Here is a 24871-nt window from a genome sequence, read left to right on the forward strand (position 1 = left end):
CTTGCAACTGTCCATCAATGCAGTTATGTGAAATTTGTCCACTCAAAAGTTTGTTACCTCATAAGAACAACGTTGTATGTATATACATTTTTGCAGCTCCTGTAAATTTTACCAAATGTAACTTATAACGTTGTTCCAGCCAACGCTTCAATTATTATAGAAGAAAGTATAGATCCAGCACAAAGGAAAACTGGACCTGTTTATTTGCTTCTGCCACATGGAAATATTATTTACAAAACATTTCTTCTTCTTCTACTTCACGCATTAGGCCTTTCGTCTATTTAAACTTAAAAAAAAATTAATGAAAACTGATCTTGTCACGGTCTGCACTTCAATTCTGTTGGCAAGAGAAAGTTTTCACTTATAACTGGGGGAGATTAAGGTGAATGGCATGAGGACGACAGGTAGGATTCCTGTTGTAAGTGCTAGAACTATACTTTTCTTGGGTTAAAGTCGAAGTTTAGATTTATCACCAAAATTAAGATATAATACTGTATAATGAAAATGAATTTAGAAGCATAATAGCAACAAAAATAACAATGTAGAAGCTTATAATGAACTGACTGCTTTCCATCACAATATGAAGGGAAATAAAAATTAAAATAAAGAAGGGACAAATTACTTAGAATCAGGAAGTTTAAGCCCTTATAGCCTATAATATTTGCATTTCTGAACATCAATTACAATAGCAGAAATTGTCAACTGCTCTAAGTGGATATATTTTGGGAGTAGTTTCTTTCAAAAATATCTTACAAAAGGAGGATTGTTTTTTTACTCGGTATAATACAAGAATAGGTTGTTGTTGTTTTCTAATGCCAGGCGTTTGACAATAAAGTCATTTGACCTCTTGCACTCCAATATTTTTCAAAGATATTATCATGACCAACCACTGAAGCACAGATTTTGAGGTGTTCCGAATCCATTTCTTGGTTTGAGTTGCACAATGGACAGTTAGGGGCCTGAGATATATTCCAATTCTATGCAGGTGTTTGACCAAACAATCATGGCCTGTTGCCAATCTAAATGCAGCTACAGACGAATTTCGTGGTAAATCGGGAATTAACTGTGGATTTTGATGCAGAGAGTTCCATTTTTTCCCTTGGGATTGTGTTATCAAATTTTGTTTGTTGAAGTCTAAGTATGTAGATTTAATAAATCTTTTCACAGAGTAATACGTAGATTTAGTACCAGGTCTGTAAGTAGCAGTGCTGCATATAGCATTTATTATTATGATTATAATTATCATTATCGTGATTATTATTATTTACTTACTTACTGGCTTTTAAGCAACCCGGAGGTTCATTGCCGCCCTCACATAAGCCCGCCATTGGTCCCTATCCTGAGCAAAATTAATCCAGTCTCTATCATCATATCCCACCTCCCTCAAATCCATTTTAATATTATCTTCCCATCTATGTCTCGGCCTCCCCAAAGGTCTTTTTCCCTCCGGCTTCCCAACTAACACTCTATATGCATTTCTGGATTCGCCCATATGTGCTACATGTCCTGCCATCTCAAACGTCTGGATTTTATGTTCCTAATTATGTCAGGTGAAGTACACAATGCGTGCAGCTCTGCATTATGTAACTTTCTCCATTCTCCTGTAACCTCATCCCTCTTAGCCCCAAATATTTTTCTAAGAACCTTATTCTCAAACACCCTTAATCTCTGTTCCTCTCTCAAAGTGAGAGTCCAAGTTTCACAACCATACAGAACAACCGGTAATATAACTGTTTTATAAATTCTAACTTTCAGACTTTTTGACAGAAGATTAGATGACAAAAGCTTCTCAACCGAATAATAACAGGCATTTCCCATATTTAGTCTGCGTTTAATTTCCTACCGAGTGTCATTTATAATTTGCTGTGGTCGTGCCGGAGAATCAGTCCCATTCTGAGGCTTACTGTTAGGTTTCGTATTATTATTATTATTACAGATATTGACTACTTGGAGGAAAATTCAGTCTGAGTCTCAGATGCAAAAGCTGCTCTGATGCAACCCAGAGTTGTCACCATTCAAATTGCATTTATAAGACGCAACTATGACAAGCTGCCATCAACAACTGAGACATTGGAAGCTCCAGATATTCCATTCATCATGACAATGGAGTTGGTACACCAGATTAGGGTAGTCTAAAAGAGGTTTCTGAAGAAGTCGGCAGTGTAGTTGAGCAAAATCTCATACAATTATGAAAAGGAATCCTGGCTCCTAGGAAGCTGATTTAATTGCACCTCGGTCCTGCAATTTAACTCACCTCTGAAAGAGTGCAGTCCAATGAAGCTAACATCTTTCAAATATTGCTTATCTACATCCTAGGAAGTGGAGATGAGTGTCTTCCAGTTCCATAGTTTCTAGGACAACAGATTTACGAAACCAAACTTATAATAAAATGTTGCTGTCGATTGTAATTCAGAAAGGTACGCCTACTGTATTTTAATGCAATGTATATTTGTAACCATGAAAGGTAACCGTTTAGAAGAGATTACTGTGATTTCTTTTTAACACCTTACTATAATATCCCCTCTATTTTAATTAAGTGTGTTACGGACACTGTAATTTCAGTTTGGTTACACCTTTGAATCCAGGGCTACGTTTTAGTGAGTCATGGTGTACTATAAATTAGTGAATAAAAGACCAATGTTTTCGTAAAGGACGAGTATTTTCCCTGGACCAAAAAGTATAATCAAATGGAGTAAAAATACCGTGAACGAAATTTGTGCTAAAACTGTTTAAGTACATATTACCGCAGATCAATACAGCCATTCCAAAGGCAGAAATCATATTTTTAAAAAATTATGGATTATACTCTAACATTAATATAGACCTATTTTCAAGGTGCAGTAAAGGGAAATGAAAAATATTGAGATTTCATATTGCATATTTTTCCATTTTTTTTTATAATGTAACACATTTTCATGAGATTTTATTGCATATTTGGACTTTTTTTTTTTTTTACATATTTCTTCTGCTCTGTTTTTTTTTTTTTTATACTTTGTGTAATAAGAAAATAAAATGTTTTCCACATGTGGACCACAAGTGCATTTGTAGGCATTATCATCTTCCAACAATTACTGGGAGAGGGATGTAATTATGGAAGATGTCATCAACCAGTTTATTATTCATAACAGTGATGGTATTACTAGTACCAGTAAACACCAACGATGATGATGCTTTCATGTCTGACTTAGCTCCTCTGCAGTTAAGGTAAGTATGCTAACATTTCTAGAACAGAATATATTGCAAATCTAAAAAATATAGTTGATCACTGGACATGATTGTTTAAGCAAATATCTCTACAGGACTGGAATAACAACCATATCAAACTGCCTTCTATGCGATCAGGAAGTACAAATGGATATGTATTACATAGAGATCTCTAAAGTCCTTAACACAAATCATGATCTCATATCAAAATATTGGAAAGCAGGAAAGAGAATAACTATGTTGTGAAACTGACAGCATTAGAAACATACATAGTACTGCAAATCCCCTTCGCCTGGCATATTTCCTTTCTCTGGCCATTTCATCATGTGAGGACAGGAATTGAAAATTAGATTGGACTACTAGAAATTTTTTTGTGTACGTGAAAATTTACAAATAATTAATCTACGTCACTAAGAAGTCGTGTTCAGCAGCAAGTTCATCAATATCTACACATAATTAGGTTTACTATTATTTTTACTATGTGGATGAATATGATGATAATGTAATAGGAAAAAGAAAAAAAAACAGTAAAACTCCATTTTCACAAATCTCTAGAGGACTAAGTTATCTTTTCTTTAACTGCGGTTTTCTTTAATATAAGCAAGGAAGCACTTTGAGCAGAAATTAAAACGTTCACCCTTAGATCATTTAACTACACTATAATTATTACATATTCTTCATATCCATTAAATTTGCTATTAATAAACTTTCGTGAACACTAAATATGATTTTTCACAAAAACACAATAACATATGAAGAGTTCGCGGGAAAAACGATGAATGTCACAGTTTTCTTAAGGTTGATGTCATTATCTAATTCAATGGATCACTGCGAAATTTAATGTTGTTCTTATGAAAAATGGTAAAAAGGAGAATTATCACCACGAATACAGTAATCCTTTCCTTTATTTTCTATAGAAACAGCACTACATCTTGCAGTTATAAACTCAATTAGATCATTATCTAAGTCTTAACAGAAATGTGACATTCATCGTTTTTCCCGTGAACTCTTCATATTTTTAAGTACTGCAATTAAATTTGTAATTTTCAATAGTAAGCACACAATAACATTTCTGGAACTTCAATTTCAAACGAGATATCAACGATACTACTCATTGTAAAATACTGCTGTTAATGTCACACTGGTGTAACCATATCTTGTACAGAAATCAATAACAAGCATTTGGAATAGGTTCCAAATTTTGCTAAAATGAGTTGTGCATTTGCAAATTGATTCAAACATGTTTCTTAAAAGTGGAATTTTCCTTAAAGCAGGAATTAATCAGTGGTTTTATTGTAGTTGTGCTGGAACTTTTCAAATAATTCCTTAAAAAGTGGGCAGAGTCTATTGTAATTTCACTCAGTAACAGAAAACTAATTATTACAATTTTAGGGTACATAAAGTGTATACATATATTTAACATTATAAAACAATGTTCTTACACTATTTGACAAATACAAGTTATTGTGAATAATACACTTATCCTTAAGCAAGCTGAAACATTATGCTACAAGTATCGAAAATAGCATTGCCAACATGTTAATTTTTATAAGATGTGTAAATACAACATTAAAATATCTAGGCTACATGCAATGACTCAGTCATACTACACAGAAAATTATTAAAATACTATGTAAATAATGTATGATATTTTCACTCATTTGTTTGGAACTATTTGTTTTTAATACAGATATAAAAATAGATTTTGTTCATTTTTTATCTCAACAGTACGGGGCAATTAAAATTTTTCATACCTACGCTAATTTTTATGCAAGAAATGAGATCTTTTAAATGTAAGCATTCAGTTGTCAGAGTACAAGTTGAATTTCAAGTCAATTTAATGCCACTGGATTATACTGTACCTTCAATTTCTATTAAAAAAACAGGTGCAATGATAAAATGACATGTACCGGCACACCAAACCAACTTTTAAACTGTGTAACTCCTTGCTGAACGACCAAATGCAGATTATTGGATGACCAAATTCTACAACAGTGTGTGTTTGGCTATTATTTGTAGATAAAAATTGATGTATTTATCACTTTTCTTCAGTTTGAACAGCACTTGCATTTTTTATGGATACAGTTTATGCAGCATTTTAAAAACTAATCATATAGTTCAACTGGTCGTGTCCACATATTTTGCTACTTTATACAACATATTGGTTCCCATAACTTGAAGTCCATGCTTCATGTGAATCACAAGGAACTTTTAACAGGTCTTCCGGATTTCTTGCATGTGTAAGTGAATCAGTTGCTTGAACTTTTGTAATTAGCTTCTGGAAAGAAATCCAACTGCAGGAAACATCTCCTGAAACATTAAGGATACGAAACAGTCAAGGATCCGTCATATAATGTAGATAAAGTCACGATAAAACGAAATACAATTTCAAATATGGAACCCCAGTTGGAAACAATTAATGAATACACAGACTACTGCTAAAGAAGCAAAACATATAGATTTGTCTACAAAGAATAAGAAACCAATAACAAAAGATCTCTATAACTATAAGTCGTTCTTTGTTGTTTTGAAGAGCAATGAAGGAAACTTTAAGAATATTCACCAGTCAATTTTAGAACATAGCATATTTATTGAAAATTCCAAAAATATGGTTGATCACTGGACATGATCGTTGAAGCAAGCATTTCTACAGGATTGGAATAACAACCATACCAAACTGTCTCCTATACCACAGGAAAGTGGAGAAAAAAAAATTTCTGCAGATTGAAAGTTGAATGGATATCGACAAAAACAGTTTTTCTCACCTTCTCCAGAAATGGATTATGATCTGATTCATTCATAGTGTTCTGTCCAAGGGCAGGTCTTTAACTGAAAATCTAGCTTTCTCCAGTTTTTCCTATTCTCTGCTTTTCTCTTAGTCTCCACATATGATCCATATATCTTAATGTCATCTGTCATCTTCTTTTGACCTGAACTCTTCCCCTGTTCACCATTTCTTCCAGTGCATCCTTCAGAAGGCAGTTTCTTCTCAACCAGTGATCCAGTCAATTTCTTTTCCTCTTCCTGATCAGTTTCAGAATCATTCTTTCTTCACCCACTCTTTCCAACACAGCTTCACTTCTTATTTTGTCTGTACATTTCACACGCTCCATTCTTCTCCACATCTACATTTCAAATACTTCTAGTTGCTTCTCTTCACTTCGTCGTAATGTCCATGTTTCTGCGCCATACAATTCCACACTCCACACAAAGCACTTCACTACCTCTTCCTTAGTTCTTTTTCCAGAGATCCGCAGATGATGCTCCATTTTCTATTAAAAGCTTCCTTTGTCATTGCTATTCTCCTTTTGACTTCTTGGCAGCAACTCATGTTACTGCTTATAGTACACCCCAAGTATTTCAAGCTGTCCACTTGCTCTACCGTCTCATTTAGAATTCGCAAGTTTACCTTCTTTACTTTTCTTCCTATGACCAAGCTCTTCGTTTTGTTGGCATTTAACTTCATTCCATAAGCTGTCATTTAGCTACAGTAGCATACCCCTTAGTATCATCTCCTCTTCTGCTAACAACACCATATCATCAGAAAATCTTACGCACTTTATTCTTCTTCCTCCTACTATCACCCCTCGCATGTTCTGAAAACAGTTCTTCACTAAATCCTCCAAGCAGATGTTGAATAGAGTAGGTGATACAGAGCATCCTTGACGTACTCCTCTCCCTATTTCGCTTCCTTCTGACATTTCTTTTCCTATTCTGACTTTGACTCGTTTCATATAAAGGTTACTGAACAGTCTCCTCTCTTTCCAATCCACGCCAATCTTCTTTAGGATCCCCATCAGTTTATTCCAATCCACTCTGTCAAATGCCTTTTCTAGGTCCACAAATACTATATATACACTTCTTTATTCTTCTCTCAGTATCTTTCGCCGATTGTTCATACCAGTCCAATTGCATCTCTCATACCTTTTCCCTTCCTGAAGTCAAACTGCTCTTTTTATAACTCTTCTTTCATCTTAGAATATAAACGTCGATTCAGCATTCACAGAAGAACATTGTAAGAAAAATGATTTCAGGAAAGGCTTCAACACTATTTCTAATATTATAGCCCTAAATCACTGAAACAAAACTAGCTAATTTTCAATGACAAAAGCTATCTACAATTTTTCTAGATTTAACAAAAGCATATTAATGTCAATATACTTAAATACTTAGCTTACTCAGTTACAATGTTTTGATATTCCGAATAGACTCATCACTACCAATCAGCTTTTAAGCAATATAAATATTAGTCTTCATTTGTCTTATAATGATGTATCCAAGAGAATGGTCAGTTGGGGATTACCACAAGGATCTTCACTAAGCCCTATCCTCTTCAATCTGTTTATGGGTTTTTAAAATTATCTCTCTCTTCAAGTAGGCTAACAAAAGTGTTGATATTTACAAATGACATTGCTCTGTATACAAAATATCCAGTTAAAGTAGGCCAGGATAAGTTCCTAACTCTTCACATTCAAGACCTCTAAGTAATCAAGAATTACAGTCTTTAGGACTGGAGACCAATTATAATAAAAATCATCATGTTATATTTAACAAAGATAAACCTGAAAACTGGAAATGAATAGTATAATTATAAATAACAATATCATTCATACCTAGCTGCAGGTGAAATTTCTCGAAATCATTCTGAACTTCAAATTAATGGGAAAAGCACACTGAAACCACAGTCTAGTATATATATAGTCACGAAGCTTGAGTTGTAAGGGTGCCAGGAACAATAGACTGTGCCGGTACTATTTTACATTGTCTGTAATGAGGCGATATTAGTGATCCTAGTGGTTAGCAACTATCTATGGATGCATATTTACTACATACTGAGCTTCGTGACTGTATATACTAGACTGTGCTGAAACTATAAATACTGGTCCACACCTGTGGAGTAACGGTTAGCACGTCTGGCCATGAAACCAGGTGGCCCAGGTCCGATTCCCGGCCAGGACAAGTTATCTGGTTGTGGTTTTTTCCGGGATTTTTCCTCAACCCAATACGAGCAAATGCTGAGTAACTTTCGGTGCTGGACCCCGGACTCACTTCACCGGCATTATCACCTTCAGCTCATTCAGACACTAAATAACCTAAGATGTTGATGAAGCGTCGTAAAATAACCTACTTTGAAAAAAATTTTAAAAACTATAAATACTGCAAAAAATGAACTCTAAGACATCGATTTTCAAATAGGCATATACTTATAGTTGAAATATCATCAGGAAATTATTCAAAAGCCTATTCACTCTGTGTAATTTAATATAATACATGCAGTAGGCCTAACAGAATATGGAATAGTGATGCTACCAACACCACAAAAAGCTGTCAAAAAAAAAAGTAATCTTCACAAACTTACAACATTAGTAAGAAAATACGTACTAGAGGTTGGTTCTGCTCCAAAAATCGAGATAGATTTCCCAGGAAATGAAATTACTAAAATTTGAAACAAGAAAAAAGATAGAATGTCATAAATACATGAGAAACATGGTCTATGTACATACGTTTCCTAAATTAAAACTTTTATATCCTTTGGTTGAAAGTAAACCATAAAATATTAATTTTTCAACTCCATTATTCCTCGCGATTTTTTCACAATACCTTCAAGACACTTTCAATTTATTGTATTAATTACAAGACACTGATTAGCCCTATACATACTGATACTACTTCCTTTGAATCAGAAATCAAGCCTGAACTACTCTATCAAGAATTCATACATATACAACTCAGTATGAACATAACTTGATTATCATCTTTACAGATGGTTTCAAAACATTAAATGGTACAGGAGCAACATATAAAAATGTCACTACTGGTGACGCTGAAATGACTGCAATTGCAAAAATTTTTTCAATACTCTTGGTCGAATTAATGGCAATACTCCAAGCATTGAGATAGATAATTTTGACTGCAGAATCGAATATCTTACTTTTTACAGACGCTCTTAATGCTATAAGCTTTAACTTCTACCGAAGTCTAAATAAGTGGTGCATTGTAAACAACTCATACACCATTTACAACTCAAAAGGAATGTGATAGGTCTTTACATGGATACCAATTCATAAAGGATTCTACAAGTGACTGCTAAAATAGCTTTCAAGTGTGTGGGCATGTGTTATTTACAATTTTACTCATTTTTCATATAGCCCTTCGCACTTTGTAATAGAATATGATTAATTACTTTACCTAAAGAGACTCTGTACTATTGTAACATCTCATGTATCAAAACGCATCTTTTTCTTCCATAAGCAGGATATCAATGAACACATTCTACTTTGTGACATTCCTGTAGTTGTTGTCTTTTTGCTATTGTACCTCATTCTCAACTTTTAACAGTTTTGTGTGCAGACTGTATACTTGTGTTATGTATAGGTGTATCTTCATTCAACCACGAATTAGGTACTGAAGATAGTAAACAGGCTAGTTGCGAACATTTAAATGAAAAAACATATCGGTAATCTATAATTTTCAAAGTTTTTATCACTGGCTGATACATCATTTGAATGATTTTGAACCATTAACATGCAGTCAAACTTGTGAATAAATATTTAAAAAACAAAAAGAAATAGGTCTGTTTGGCCTATGTTAACAGCATGCCATAGAACATTCCTTATTCACAAGTCATTTTCCATCTATGTCTACATGCATAAAATGATTCCAGCATTCTCTCATCTAATTAAGGAGATACGAAGTAACGTATTGTAATAACTCGATGAATGCACATAACTACACTCGATATTCGAAAACGTAATGACAGTTAACACCAATGCCATAATTTATAAATGCTATGGGATTGGCATGACATAACATAATCATGTCTTCTAAAATAAAAACAAACAAACCTGCACAAACAAAACAAAAAATACAGTTATGCTACTAGTAGGCCTATATCATTCATACTTACCATTCAATTGGGAAATAGTAACATTCGTAGAAAGATTTGTAATCCTCTGGAATGAACTGAACAAACTTCATACTTTTACACAAAACATCACTTCATATGATTTTGATATTTGGTAAAATTAACGTTACAGCACCCACTCTATGTTTTTACGACACAGACACTTCGTTTATACCAAGGTATTTGGCCTATACAAGACCATAATTCATAATATTTGTATCGCTAATTTGATTGCTGCCCTCCTCCATTCTTTCTACGTTTGGCAACAGTGTATTTGCTCAGTAGGAACTTCATAATATAATAACCTAACTTTATCAACAAAAATTAAACTACAAATAAATAGTACACGTTCACGTTTTCATTTACATAATGGTAACAGTATTAATATGATACATTATACGCCTACACTTCAGTAAACACGGTTGACCTAATAAAAACGATTATGCCAACTTTGAATATCTGTAAGTAGAAAGACAATACAACAATAACATCAGTAATATAATAACAATCGTTTACTTACTTGTTTATTCCATTCTTCTACTTTACTATACAGAAATAAGAATGACGTGTTATCATCTGAATATCATTCTGTTTCTTTACAATGAAACGAGAGCCATATTTACACTCATACGCGAACATTATCACAATTCACAAACTTTCACGCGGGCGTGTTCAGAAAATTAACGCTCACTTGTTTTATATGCTTCAGAATGAACTTGGTAGCGATCAAAGCTAGCTTAAAGTACATCGAGTTTGGAATTTGTATAAAAACAAAACGTGCTGTTAAATTGGAAAATCTTTCGAAACAAAATTCAGTAATCCACCAGAAAAGATGCAATGAAGGAGGCACAATTGATTTTTTTTAACGTTATTGGGTTCTTTATGATGTACTGCATATTTTAAGCTTACCACACGTCCCGTAAAAACGGGAGTCCCCTTTTTTTGGCCTAGCTTTCTGGCGTCTCCTTAATTTTTGTCGGGATTCGCAAAGTTCTGTATTTAAAATCAAAGTTTGTTTCGTAATTGTACAAACGTTTCCCGAACTAATAAATTAATGTTGAAATTAATGCTTGCAAATGTTTGATTTTTAAATCAGCAAACATGAATGAGCTATATGGTCCTGTTCAAAAAGTGCTCTTTAGTAGTTAGCACTATTAAAAAAAAAAAAAAAAAAAAAAAAAAAAAAAATATAACTCTTGAGTTGTTCCAAAGTTTAAAGCTTTTATGCTAATGTAAAATCTATGGAAGTCCACAGCCATGGAGTAATGATTAGCACGTCTGGCCGTAAAATGAGTGGGACTGGGTTCAAATCCTGGTTGGAGTTTCTTTTCCGGCGTTTTACCTCAACTAATTGCTGGGTAACTTTCGGCGTTGAACCTCGGACTCATTTCGTCATCATCCATACCATAGCCCAGGTTAAGTTCACGGTGTAGCGTGCTGTACTTTTATAAAAGCGCAGCTGTTCGGCTATCATTCACAGAATAGGAGTAGAAAGCACAATAAACCTGAGGCTGCAATGTAAGCCTTCGGGAAAAGGGGGGGGAGAGGGAGAGAGAGAGAGGGAGGGAGGGATGTGAAAAGTACTGTCAAGTGACGTAAATAAAGTGACATTAGTAAACCCTGTTTAAAGACAATAGTGTTCTTTCTTTTCTTTTTAACTCTCTTGTTGATCCCAGTCTTAATGACGAAATCTGTGGTGGACAAAATCGGGCGCGATGTGTTTTCTCGAGTTTCTCCAGTTTCTCTTCAGTGTTATCATCATTCCACCATAGTCCATAGTCACTCTCATTGTACGAAGTCCTGAGCCAGACCTCCAGAATGAATTAAAAATGGCTGAAAGCTGTTTAAATTTGTTTAATAAAGACTATTATTATAATATAGTGATAAACACGTGGTTTTTAGATAGTAGCCACAAATACTTTCAACATAAAAATCGTTTGACACTTATCTGTATATTGTTTTAATGTCCTGTTGCAGTCTTCCCCCCAACACTCAAGAAGCCCAGAACGCAATATTAGGCAAAGGAACTACAGTATTTCCTTAGTAATTCGTTATGTTGGTAATTGATACAGCGAAAGGGAGATGGAACTCCTGAGTGCAGTTCTTCTGGAGAATCAATGACTACTCCCTAATTGCGTTATATTATGTTGACAACATTATGTACTTTACTTCATTGTGATCAGAATGGCACAGCTGAAAGCTTCCAGACCTTTTCTTCAGTTTAGCGCATTATCATTTATGAAAGATACAGGATCGGGCATATAGGTATCTCTCTGGGCTTTATTGTCATCACTGTTTGTTTAAACACCAGCTGTAAGACTTAAGCACTCATTGCGACTGTAGAGATGAGGTATGACAGTAGTTTTCCGTCACAGCTCCAGAAAAATCGCTGATAGATAATAGTGATTTTGTCGCTATGTGATTTTTGTGTCTATTGTGAATAATTCTCACCACGAGCAGACAGTTGTTTATGCCCATCACTCTTCTGCGAATTGATATACCAATGCCAGGTCTTATATCAACAATAGTGATTAGCACGGAAAGTATAACAAAAACGCTTTGAGCTATATTATCGCCCAAGAATGTTTACAAATGATTAGGTGAATTATTCGTGGAAGAATATAACGAGTGCATTGTAGCTTGAGTATCAAAGAGTTGCCGCCAACATTAACCTTTTGAGTAGGACGAAAATTAGCTGACGGAGCTGAACTTGGTCTCTGGCAACCTGAAATAGAGTAACGGGAGCAATTTGAGAAACGGCAAGCCCCTACTGTTCGAGACTCTGAATTAGGCCTCATCCCACCTCATCTTATGCCTCATCATCCCGCCATTCTATCTCAAGGTGAACTATATTCTTGGCTGGCTTAGAGAGGCTGTCTGCTTGAGAGTAGGGAATGTTTGCCATCCTTATTATGAATATAAGTGATTCAGTTCCTGATGGCAACACCCATCACACTAAATAGTGGACTAGCTAAGAAACTGAGTTCAGCTCTGCCAACAAATCCCGGAATTTTGGAATGAAGGATAGGATCTTTGGTGTGTACAGTTTATTCAACAAATAAGTAATACAATTCTCTCTTTTAAATGTAAGTTATTGCATCTCAGGTCTCAAACATTTCAGTTCACTTTGGTGTTACAGTTAGATATCCAAATCAACAATCACAGATGCCATCTTGTATGTGAGTATATGAATATTTGCCTTCCCAAATTATGCTGCCACAATACAATTCATTCTTATTGGAAAATTTGAAGTTCATCTTTGTATAATTATTTCACTTCAACTGTTAAACCATTACTGGTATCATTCATTAGCTTCAAACATATTCCTAAAATAAATTTCTGCAAGCTTTCATTCTTTCCAAGGGTAACTGATCTTAGCTTTTACACCCATGTATCACAATTATGACAGCTGTGAGCAGTATTGGATGAAGATAAATGCAAACAGGATGAAGAATATGGTTATCGGAAGAAAAATAAAAAATGTAAATGTGCGAATTCTAAATGGCAGTAGAGCAAGTGAACAGCTTCTAATACTTAGTGTGTACTATAAGCAGTGACATGAGCTGCTGCCAGGAAGTCAAAAGGATAGCAATGGTAAAGGAAGCTTTTAATAGAAAAAAGCATCTTCTGTGGACTTCTAGAGAAAGAACTAAGGAAGATACTGGTTACGTGCTTTGTGTGGAGTATGGCACTGTTGAGGTAGAAACATAGACATGGCGGCAAAGTGAAGAAAAGCGACTAGAAGCATTTGAAATGTGGATATAGAGAAAAATGGAGCATGTGAAATGTTCAGACAGAATAAAAAATGAAGCTGTGTTGGAGAGAGTGGTTGAAGAAAGAATGATGCTGAAACTGATCAGAAAGAGAAAAAGGAATTGGTTGAGTTACTGGCTGAGAAAAAATTGCCTACTGAAGGAGGGATGCACTGGAAGGAATGGTGAATGGGAGAAAAGTTTGGGGCAGAAGAAGATATCAGATGACAGACGACATTAAGATAATGCGTATGGATCATATGTGGGAGAATGAGAGAAAAACAGAAAATAAGAAAGACTGAAGAATGCTGGGTTTGCAATGAAAGACCTGCCCTTGGGCAGAACCCTATGAATGGATGAACAAATATCATGATTGGAAGAATTATTAAATTCAATAACAATTTATACTTTTCTATTGAATTTATATGATTAAGATATTTTGAACAATAAAATATAAGGGAATGAGAGTCATGCATTTTTTTGTATATTATATATAAATCTGCTGCTGCATAATGAAATGATTTTGTACCGACATACAATGTTCTACACTATGATTATTTAATACAGTGGTTCCCAACCTTTTTTGACTGACGACACACTTTACTGAACACCCACGATATCGCGACACACTTATTTGATTTTATTAATAGTCTAAGTGAAACTTACAGCAGAGTCCGTATAGGTCAGTTTCTATCTGATGCTTTTCCAATTCACTGCGGACTAAAGCAGGGAGATGCACTATCACCTTTACTTTTAACTTCGCTTTAGAACATGCCATTAGGAATGTTCAAGATAACAGGCAGGGTTTGGAATTGAACGGGTTACATCAGCTTCTTGTCTATGCGGATGACGTGAATATGTTAGGAGAAAATCCACAAACGATTAGGGAAAACACGGAAATTTTACTTGAAGCAAGTAAAGCGATCGGTTTGGAAGTAAATCCCGAAAAGACAAAGTATATGATTATGTCTCGTGATGAGAATATTGTACGAAATGGAAATATAAAAATTGGAGATTTATCCTTCGAAGGGGCGGAAAAATTCAAATATCTTGGAGCAACAGTAACAAATATAAATGACACTCGGGAGGAAATTAAACGCAGAACAAATATGGGAAATGCGTGTTATTATTCGGTTGAGAAGCTTTTATCATCTAGTCTGCTATCAAAAAATCTGAAAGTTAGAATTTATAAAACAGTTATATTACCGGTTGTTCTGTATGGTTGTGAAACTTGGACTCTCACTCTGAGAGAGGAACATAGGTTAAGGGTGTTTGAGAATAAGGTGCTTAGGAAAATATTTGGGGCTAAAAGGGATGAAGTTACAGGAGAATGGAGAAAGTTACACAGCACAGAACTGCACGCATTGTATTCTTCACCTGACATAATTAGGAACATTAAATCCAGACGTTTGCGATGGGCAGGGCATACAGCACGTATGGGCGAATCCAGAAATGCATATAGAGTGTTAGTTGGGAGGCCGGAGGGAAAAAGACCTTTGGGGAGGCCGAGACGCAGATGGGAGGATAATATTAAAATGGATTTGAGGGAGGTGGGATATGATGATAGAGACTGGATTAATCTTGCACAGGACAGGGACCGATGGCGGGCTTATGTGAGGGCGGCAATGAACCTTCGGGTTCCTTAAAAGCCATTTGTAAGTAAGTAATAATAATAATAATAATAATAATAATAATAATAATAATATAATAATAAATAGTACATTCCTTCTGGAGAAAAAGATGGTGGAACTCTGTGTAGAATATTTTATGCCGGAAGGGGAAATGATTACTGTTCACTGCACGGGAATTTTGTCGTTTTTAAACTCCTTTTTGTCCAACTAAGACTGTCAAGGTCTAAGTGGAATTCAAAGAAAAATTATATTAAAAACATAGTTATTCACACATATTTCGGTTCCATGATGAAAAATGCAACAAAATGGTGCTGGAACGCCGTTCCAGCACGTTCCGCCAGAAAAAAGGCATTGATAACAACTTCCATGTAGTATTGTAGATAGGTCGATGTTAACACGCAATCGAACATTCTAAAAAAAACAAGCAGCAACTTGAGTGGCATTAGAAAAAAAAACAAAGGTATGTGTCAAAAATCCCAACCTATCTATGATGGATGACCGATAAAAGATTATCGTTTTTGAAAAGTCACCTATTTAAATTAATATGAAGTCTGCGCTTGGTGGGTTGCACAGAGTTTCTCTATACGTGGCCTTATGGTTGAAAACTGAACTCAGCATTGTTGCAGGTGTTCACGTTTCATTGGTAAAGTCTGTCTCAAAATAAAATATACCATATCAAAGACTTCGTTGCAAATAAAAAATGCGTTGTAAAGAAACTTTCTGAGTGGCATAAAACTTATTTTTCAAATCCAAAATTTCGCGACACACCAGTTGGGAACCACTGATTTAATATGTAACCTACAAAAGGAAAACCACGAATCTAATTGGTCCTTCTGCAACACAAAACTTTCTTGTGCAGACATCTATTAATAAAATTATGTTACATTATAACTAGAGAAATACATCACTTATTTCATTCTTAATTCATAAATATCATCCATTTTAAGTCGAGATGTTTCAATAAATAATATCGTATAATTGGCAAGAGTGTGAAACCTCGTAAGTCCTGAGAACATTCTGAGGATTTACAAAGTTTTTCACTTTTGCCAAGACATTGTCTTCATATATTTCCTGTTATTCAACTTGTTGTATGATAGAAAGAGAGTATAGCTTAAAATGTAAGAAATAAAAAAACCCTTAAATAAAGAGAAGTGGATGATTGAAAATTTGTGCTTTGTATTAAAAAACTGTCAAGTCGTAATATCACAGACTGCATCATTTGCATTACTGATTCTAGTGCCTTTCCATGCATATAGTCTGCACGTAGCATTTCTGAATCTCACATTAAGAATAAAAATTTACGACAGTTTCAATGAAATTACATGATACCCTTTACAATAGATTTCGCTTAGACCTGCAGCATACTGCATCGGACATTGTCTTGGATGGGACAATTTTATCTCGGACTGTCCGATACTGGACAAGACTGTTTTGGTCTTTCTAGGATTGTCTCGGATGGTCTCGAATAGAATTTCTCCACAATGTATGTAGCTGGCTTTCCAATGCATTGCTATTCTCAATTTTATTGTGACATGATGACAACCGACGATAAAATTGCAGCAATGATGTGTTATATTATGTGCGTAGGAGAACAAAATTACACAAATAGAAGTTGTCTGATTCATCCTCTGAACCAAATATTAATGTACTTAGTTTTATAAATGCATTAATTTCTTTTAAAATGTCTCCCCATAGTGTGTCTACTAGGACCTTCTTAACACTGTATTTTTCGATATGTAATAAAAAAAAGTTCAATCTGGAGTAAGACAGGGTGATCGTTTGTCACCCATACTTTTTAATTTTGTCTTAGAAAAGGCAATACAGAAACTTAGGAATGAAAATATTGGAATTTCATTGGGCAATGATAAAATTAATTTATTAGCATATGCTGATGATATTGTCCTTCTAGGACAAACAGAAGATGATATCAAGAAACTTTTTAGACTCCTAGTAGAAGAAACAAGAATAACAGGGTTAAAAATTAATTCTGACAAAACTAAATACATGAATATATCACGTACCTAAAAAAAATAGAGGGTTCACTTATAATAGATGATTGGGAGTTTCAAAAAGTTACTGAATTTAAATACTTAGGAAGTATAATTAATGAAACAGGCTTATTTGGGAAAGAAATTGAACATGGACTCGTTACGGCAAATAAGTGTTACTACTCCCTTCATAAATTGCTTAGTTCCAAACTCCTTTCTAGATTATCAAAATTAAGATGCTATAAAACAATAACCCTACCAACTCTCCTATATTGCTGCGAAACTTGGATATTAAAAAAAAAAAAACAACAACAACAACAACAAAATCCCTTTTTACTTTTGAGAACAAAATCTTGAGGAAGATTTTTGGTCCTATTCAAGAAAATAACACATGGAGAATTTTGAACAACTGGGAACTAAGGGATATTTATAAAGATCCGGACATAATAGCCTTAATAAAAAGTCGAAAACTATGTTGGCTTGGACCGTTCTATGGCATGATGAAGACTCTCTTCTACGAAAAGCTTTCGACTATTCTCCAAGATGTACGAGACCTCTTGGTAGACCTCATCTCTGTTGACAGGACCAAGTATATGATAATCTTTCTACAGTGGGAGGACGACAAGAAGATGCAGAGAACAGAGACGAATGGCGATATATCGTGAATGAGGCTGAAAACCTCTTAGGTTTTGAAATGCCCTAAATTGATTGATTGATTTAATAAAAAGAAAAAAGCAGTTACCCTGTAGGCACACAAACAAGTCTATCTGCGTCTGCATCCATTTTAAATTCAATTGGAATATGCTCGTAAGTAGAATGTAAGAATAAAATGATATCTTTGAATATAACCCACATTAGACATACAGCATAGCAGATGACTGAGCGAGCAATGAGCAAATTTCAAGCGGATGAAACTTCAGGTAACATCGCAGTTTTGTTCGTGACTGTCTGTTGTTGGTCGATACAAATGTCTGATGCAGTATGCTGCTAGCCTTAGACATTTTTCTTTACTGCTCTCCTGATCTTACAATGTACAGTGATGAAGTAATAACAGTGATATTAATTTAAAATTTTCTCGTACTATATACACAATTTACACGTGTTTTAACTTTGAAACAAGCTATTACGACTCAACTGCCTACATAACTACATAGCATTCAGCACATGCATTCCATAACGTAAGTTCAAGAGAACAAGGCAAGATTTATCTGCCTGTTGAGTAGTAGCAACATGTAATATTTGTAGTTCTAACAATACCAACTGCAAACTCCTGCACAGTTCCACGAGTTTTTCTCTTGTGTCAATAGCAACAGATGTTAACTAAATAAAGCCAACTGTTCGCGGAATATTCTTTTGCACTCTTGGAATAAAGAGAAGACAATGAACTCTCCTAGAAAAACTATGTGTCTGACATATTGACGGAGCAGTTCAAAAAGAAAACAACTCAAAATTTGGAGTTCAGAGAAAACTGACTTTTAAAGCTTCATATTGCTGTCAAAAATCCAATTAACACACTCTAATTTCAAACTTATAGTGTATATAAAACATCATTAACATAATTTGGAGCAATTCCAATGATCCTTTGATTTTTCACAGCAACATAAAACTTTAAAATGCAGGTTTCTCAAAATTTTAAATTTTAGTTGTTTCCCTTTTGAACTGGGCTGTCAATATGAGCTACTGACATCAGAATCGTTTGTTAGACTGATCTTAGCTGTATACTTATATTCATATATATGAGATCTCGCCATCCTCATTGAATAATCATGACTACTATTTTTTGTTAGTAGTCAACATATATATATCTAATAATTAGAAAAAAATTCGTTCCGGCACCGGGAATTGAACCCGGGACCTCTCAGCTCTGCGTGCTGAGCGCTCTTTCCAACTGAGCTATGCCGGGACATGATCCATGGTGCCGGCCGAACTCTCCTCATTGTACCATCAATGGCCTACTACCTGCATTTTAGACATATAAGTCATATATGCAGGAACGCATATTTAAATGACTTTATGGCCATATTTTAACAACAGTTTTTGAATACTGTTAACATTGATATATACCTATACAGGGTGATTCACGAGGAAAGGTAAAAAATTTAGGATACGATATCTAGGCCATTTTGAGTGAAAAAGTTCATATGAACATAGGTCTGTTTTCGAACGATGGCAGAGCTAGATGCATTTTTTTGGTAAAACGTCTTGCCCCAATGTGAATCAAACATTACCATATGCTGCTGACGTAAGACAAGGTCACCGATGAATGACGTAACATTGGAATCTGCATTGTGAGCGATGTAGATAAGAGAAGAGAAACAAACCGGGTGGTGGAGCATTACAGATGTCACAACATACGCTATCACTTATCGGTTCTCAGCAGTTCAGTCAGCTACCTACAGTACAGTAGTTATACAGGTACAGTTATCGGAAGTGTTAAGTTGTGTTTTTCAAGATGCCTTATAAATTTTCGACTGCAGAATACGTCGATATTGTGTATGTTTATGGTTTGTGCGATGGAAGTTCCTTGTGTGTCGTCGCTGAATATGAAAGAAGCTTTCTGAACAGAAGGGTACCATATCAAAGAGTATTTACTGTCTATGGGGTTGGATGAAAGACTTGATATAGCAAAGGAATGGGGAAACGAGAGAGGCACTATTCAACCGTATTTTGGATGCTGCATAAGAATAGCCATGTGCAACTCTCCCGAGCGATGAACGCGATTCACGCCCGAGCGCAACAGTGCATTGAAGCAGAAGGAGGTACCTCTGAAAATGTGCGAAAACATCGACCCTGACGTCTAGAATATTAGGTATGTATGCATACGTAAATATAAACTTTAAATTTGTCCGTTATCTGTCTCTAAATGCGAGTTAGTAAAATGGAATCTCACACATTTTTGTGAAATCAAAGAGCCATATCTCCATAACTGTTCGAAAACGGACCAATATTCATATGAACTTTTTGACTCAGAATGACTTTAGAATTCACATCCTAAATTTTTTACCTTTCCTCGTGAATCACCCTGTATATATCTAATAATTTGAGAAAATAGCTCAGTTGAAAACAGCACTTAGCGCGCAGAGCTGAGAGGTCTGGGGCTCGATTCCCGGTGCCGGAACGAATTTTTCTCAAATTATTAGGTATATGATTTTAGCTGTGTTTGTATACGAACTAACTACAGATGACTGAACTCCTGTATATGACAACAGCAAATCAGAGCACACAGCATTGCCTAGTCATGAGTAGTCATGCCTCCTGCTGTTAAGGAGAAAAACTGGCTTTCCAGCATAAATATTGTATTCTAAAATGCCATATTTACAGGGGGCAAAGAAAATGAATTTCCAAATATTCGCGAAAAAAATAGAATTATCAACATTTTTGCTACATACAACACAGAGAGAGAGAGAGAGAGAAGTCAGTTTTCGACAACAAGAACCTTCTTGTTTACTCATAGACAAGTATCATTATTGCTACAGTAGTCAAAACAGTGTCCATTACAAGCTGATGTCACGGATTTTGAATCATGTTCTTGAGCAAGTATATCCATCCGGCTGATTAATGTGAAGATTACGAGTAATTTGAATTCCCCAAGTAGAGCTACCAACACCACATTGAGTATTCTGGTGGAGGGGCTGCCTCCTTAGAACCTCCAGAAATGTTCGCATGTGTTTTAACCCCACTCTTTTATCGAGGTCTTTCTCCATGTTACCCCGGAGAGGGCCTCCACATTTGCCTCCTGGAGGATGGGTGCTCCGTCCGCTCCCCAGACCAAGATGGTCGACAATGTCTCCCACGCTGCCCTGGAGACCATTGAAGTCTTTGCATGTATCCCTGTGCAGGGGAACTCAATATATCCTGAGACACTGGGTCCTCGACAGAACTTAGCCACCAAAAGGTGCCCAACCCCGCGCTGTGGTCGTATATTTAGATGACTTAATCAAAGAATGGAAAATGGAGGTGAATCCAGGTATAAAGATTAATAAAGATACATTTTTAAATGTTCTAATGTTTGCCGATGAAGTAACATTAATACAAGACAGTGAAGAAAAATTGCAATATGCCATTCACTAACTACACCTACTAGGAAAAGAAAACTATAATTTGAGCATATCAACTCATAAAACTAAAGTAATGGCCCACAGTGGTAAATTTTCAATTCGTACAAAAATAATAAGCCCATAGAACAAGTATCTCATTTTGATTATTTAGGTTGTAATATAACTTATGATGTAGATAGAGATATTGACAACAAAATAAGCAAATTCTAGTAGATATGCGGAACAATAAATAGAACACTAAAAAATAAAACTATAAAAGAAACAAAACTAAAGTTCTATAAAACTATGGCAGTACATGTGTTGACATGTAACTAATTAATTAATATCAATTAATATCACTCAATAAAAGAATTGTATTCCAATGGATACCATCCCATTGTGGAATCCTGGGAAACGAGAATGCGGATGCTTTAGCAAAGAAGGGCAGCACTGCTACTTACAGACCTGTTACTAAATCTACGTATTACTCTGTGAAGAGATTTATTAAATCTACATACTTAGACTTCAACAAACAAAATTTGATAACTCAATCCCAAGGGAAAAAATGGAACTCTCTGCATCAAAATCCACAGTTAATTCCCGATTTACCACGAAAATCGTGTGTAGCTGCATTTAGATTGGCAACAGGCCATGATTGTTTGGCCAAACGCCTGCATAGAATTGGAATATATCAGTCCCCTAACTGCCCCTTGTGCAACTCAAACCAAGAAATGGATTCGGAACACCTCAAAATCTGTGCTTCAGTGGCTAGTCAAGATAATATCTTTGAAAAATATTGGAGTGCAAGAGGTCAAATGACTTTATTGTCAAATGCCTGGCATTAGAAAACAACAACAACATGTGTTGACATATGGAAGCGAATCATGGATAATTAAAGAACGAGATAAAAGTAAATTACAGGCTGCAGAGATGAGATTTCTTCGCAGAGTAAAGGGATGTACAAGAAGGAATCTGATAAGAAATGAGGATATCCGTAAAAAATTAAATATATACACCATAAACGAAAAAGTTTAAGATTATAAAGAGAGAGCATTTTAGTTATTTCTGCTGTTTGAGATGAAGGTGTATGTTTAGAGACTATTGATAGAATAGCTGCTTTGGAGTCTGACAATATAACTGCATTTTTAAATTTATTGATGTGGCATAGAAGATTCCTGAGATTTTGGCTGCAAAAGAGTATCTGTCGGATACAGGGGGGAGAGCCATTAATCCTTCCCATTCAAGGCTTTAAGGAACCAACCTGGACAAATACCCAACGTCCCATCCCTACCTTCCCATGGTGCAGCTGTTAGTAAGCATAATTTTACGAGCCGAACTAAAGGGAGGGGCTACTCATCAATCAGCACTGGTCAGCTTGATGAGTTAATGACTGAATTTGGTATAATTTTCCTCTATTCAATACCTAATTCCCTCTTTACCCTTTCCTATCCAGGCCTCTGACTGAACTCTTACTTTCTTCGACCCCGACGGCATTAGAGCATTCGAGGCCTAGGGGTTCATTTCACTTTCCTTCCTCCTCTTTCTACTTTTCTGTTCCTAGTGCTGACCTGCTATGGCACTAAAATCGTCCTCCAGTGGCTTAAGGAGGGAAAGCTGGTGATCAACAAGATCTCCCAGCTAGGTCCAATGGACCCGTCGACCAACAGCAGGTGTGGTCCTCCAGACATTCTGGGGGTTGTGTGTGGATGAAGTAGCCACCAAAACGTTAAAATATGATGTTCACTTAAATCGGCTACAACTTGCCATTTAACCACTCCAATATGAAATGAGTATCCCAAATATGCTCACAAGCAAACCAATTTGGGTCGAGGACTGCTCCAATTCTTCCGTCAACTTTGACGACTTTGAGAAATATGCAATATGTAGAATTGTTATCTCTTATATCAACTTTTACAATATCCCAGGTGTTCGAATTATTTATTAACTGCAAGTTTTAGTACATCGTTAGAGATGTTCTCATACAACATGACAGGGAAACTGACTTCTCTCTCTCCCTTTTTCTTTCTCCTGCAGGAAACAATGATAAGGCTATGCCATAGCACTCACTATTGGCTCTCACCATATGCAGGATGTTTGCAGCAAAGTATAACATAGTTGTCTTACAGATGAAGAAATCACATCAGGCTTTATCCATGTTACGAATGCCACAGCAACGAATCAAGGAGAAGACAAGGCCCAAACATTCTATCACACCAATACCAATACCAATTCCAAGGAGAATGTTCATGTGGTTCTTCAGAGCTTCTATCACTTTATCAATGCAACCCTGAAAGAAAAAAAATGAATGAAAGATATGATATAAGTTAACAGACATGATATTTTTACCATGGTTGAGTTGTAGTATAGTTTTAGGTGTTGACAATGTGCAGTGGAATAAACTATTAATTACATACATGCAAATGCCTGTTACTTCAGAAAGGATACTCTAATTAGGTCCTTATGCCATGTTAGTCTTGAAAAATGGATGTATCATACACTAAACTTATATTCATTAACCAGTTCTTTCAATCATTAAAAATATTCTTGTTTCTTTTACATAACTAACAAATTAAGTAACAGTCCACATACACTACTATTATAAAATTATTTCTTATGTGAAATCCACGACCATCATCATCATCATCATCATCATCATATCATCATCATCATCATCATCATCATCATCATCATCATCATCATCATCACTAAGCCAAGAAATGATGAGGTAGGGTGGCCAGTTCCTTTCCCCCTATTGGGTAATTACTATTCCTGTCTAGGAATACACAATTGTAGCAGTACAACTTTGCACCTTTGGATTCGGATCAAAATCTGTGCTTCCGTGGCTGACCATGATAATATCTTTGAAAAATATTGGAGTGCAAGAGGTCAAATGACTTTATTGTCAAACGCCTGGCATTAGAAAACAACAACAACAACCACCACCACCACCACCACCACCACCACCACCACCACCACCACCACCACCACAACAACAACAACAACAACAACAACAACTTTGCACCTTTATTTTAATTTCATAGGTTACAATCAATGTTCGAAATGAAGGAGGGAAGCTAGTGAATTTTCTTCCTTCTGAATTTTTTCCTTAACTTTCATTCCTGTGTTCATTCCCATTTTTTACTGGCACCCTTTGTTAAAATTATTATTTTTTTTTAAGTTAAATTTACCCTACTACCTCCATATTCTATGACTTTTAATAAATATTAATACTGTACATATCTTGAAAAAATAAACTTTAATTCTCTCGCTGAAGGGTGTTACAAATGATTACTACTGTAAGTATTATCACCCAGTCCACACCTGTGGAGTAACGGTTAGCGCATCTGGCCACGAA

General features: G+C 35.4%; 2 protein-coding genes and 1 non-coding gene across 7 annotated transcripts in view; all 3 read right to left on the reverse strand.

Moving 5' to 3' along the window:
- Cap-H2 (Chromosome associated protein H2) overlaps window positions 1–10760 on the reverse strand; it is a 58705-nt gene extending 47945 nt beyond the window's left edge. Inside the window, exons 1-2 of the mRNA XM_069840190.1 lie at window positions 10629–10760; window positions 5067–5514 (exon numbers count right to left, since the gene is read on the reverse strand). The gene's annotated coding sequence lies outside the window, so the exon portion shown is untranslated. The remainder of the gene's footprint in view (window positions 1–5066; window positions 5515–10628) is intronic.
- Window positions 10761–13146: 2386 nt separating this feature from the next.
- The window catches only part of LOC138709434 (CD9 antigen-like), a 32474-nt gene continuing 20749 nt past the window's right edge, over window positions 13147–24871 (reverse strand). For all 5 annotated transcript variants that reach the window (XM_069840197.1, XM_069840193.1, XM_069840196.1 and 2 more), the window contains one exon: window positions 13147–23803. In XM_069840197.1, coding sequence (XP_069696298.1) covers window positions 23657–23803 — 147 coding nt within the window. In that variant the 3' untranslated portion in view covers window positions 13147–23656. The remainder of the gene's footprint in view (window positions 23804–24871) is intronic.
- Window positions 19307–19383, reverse strand: TRNAC-GCA (transfer RNA cysteine (anticodon GCA)). The gene has a single exon. It is a non-coding gene; the product is annotated as a tRNA-Cys (tRNA).

Source organism: Periplaneta americana, chromosome 11 (assembly GCF_040183065.1).
Source record: "Periplaneta americana isolate PAMFEO1 chromosome 11, P.americana_PAMFEO1_priV1, whole genome shotgun sequence".
NCBI classification, from domain to species: Eukaryota; Metazoa; Arthropoda; class Insecta; order Blattodea; family Blattidae; genus Periplaneta; species Periplaneta americana.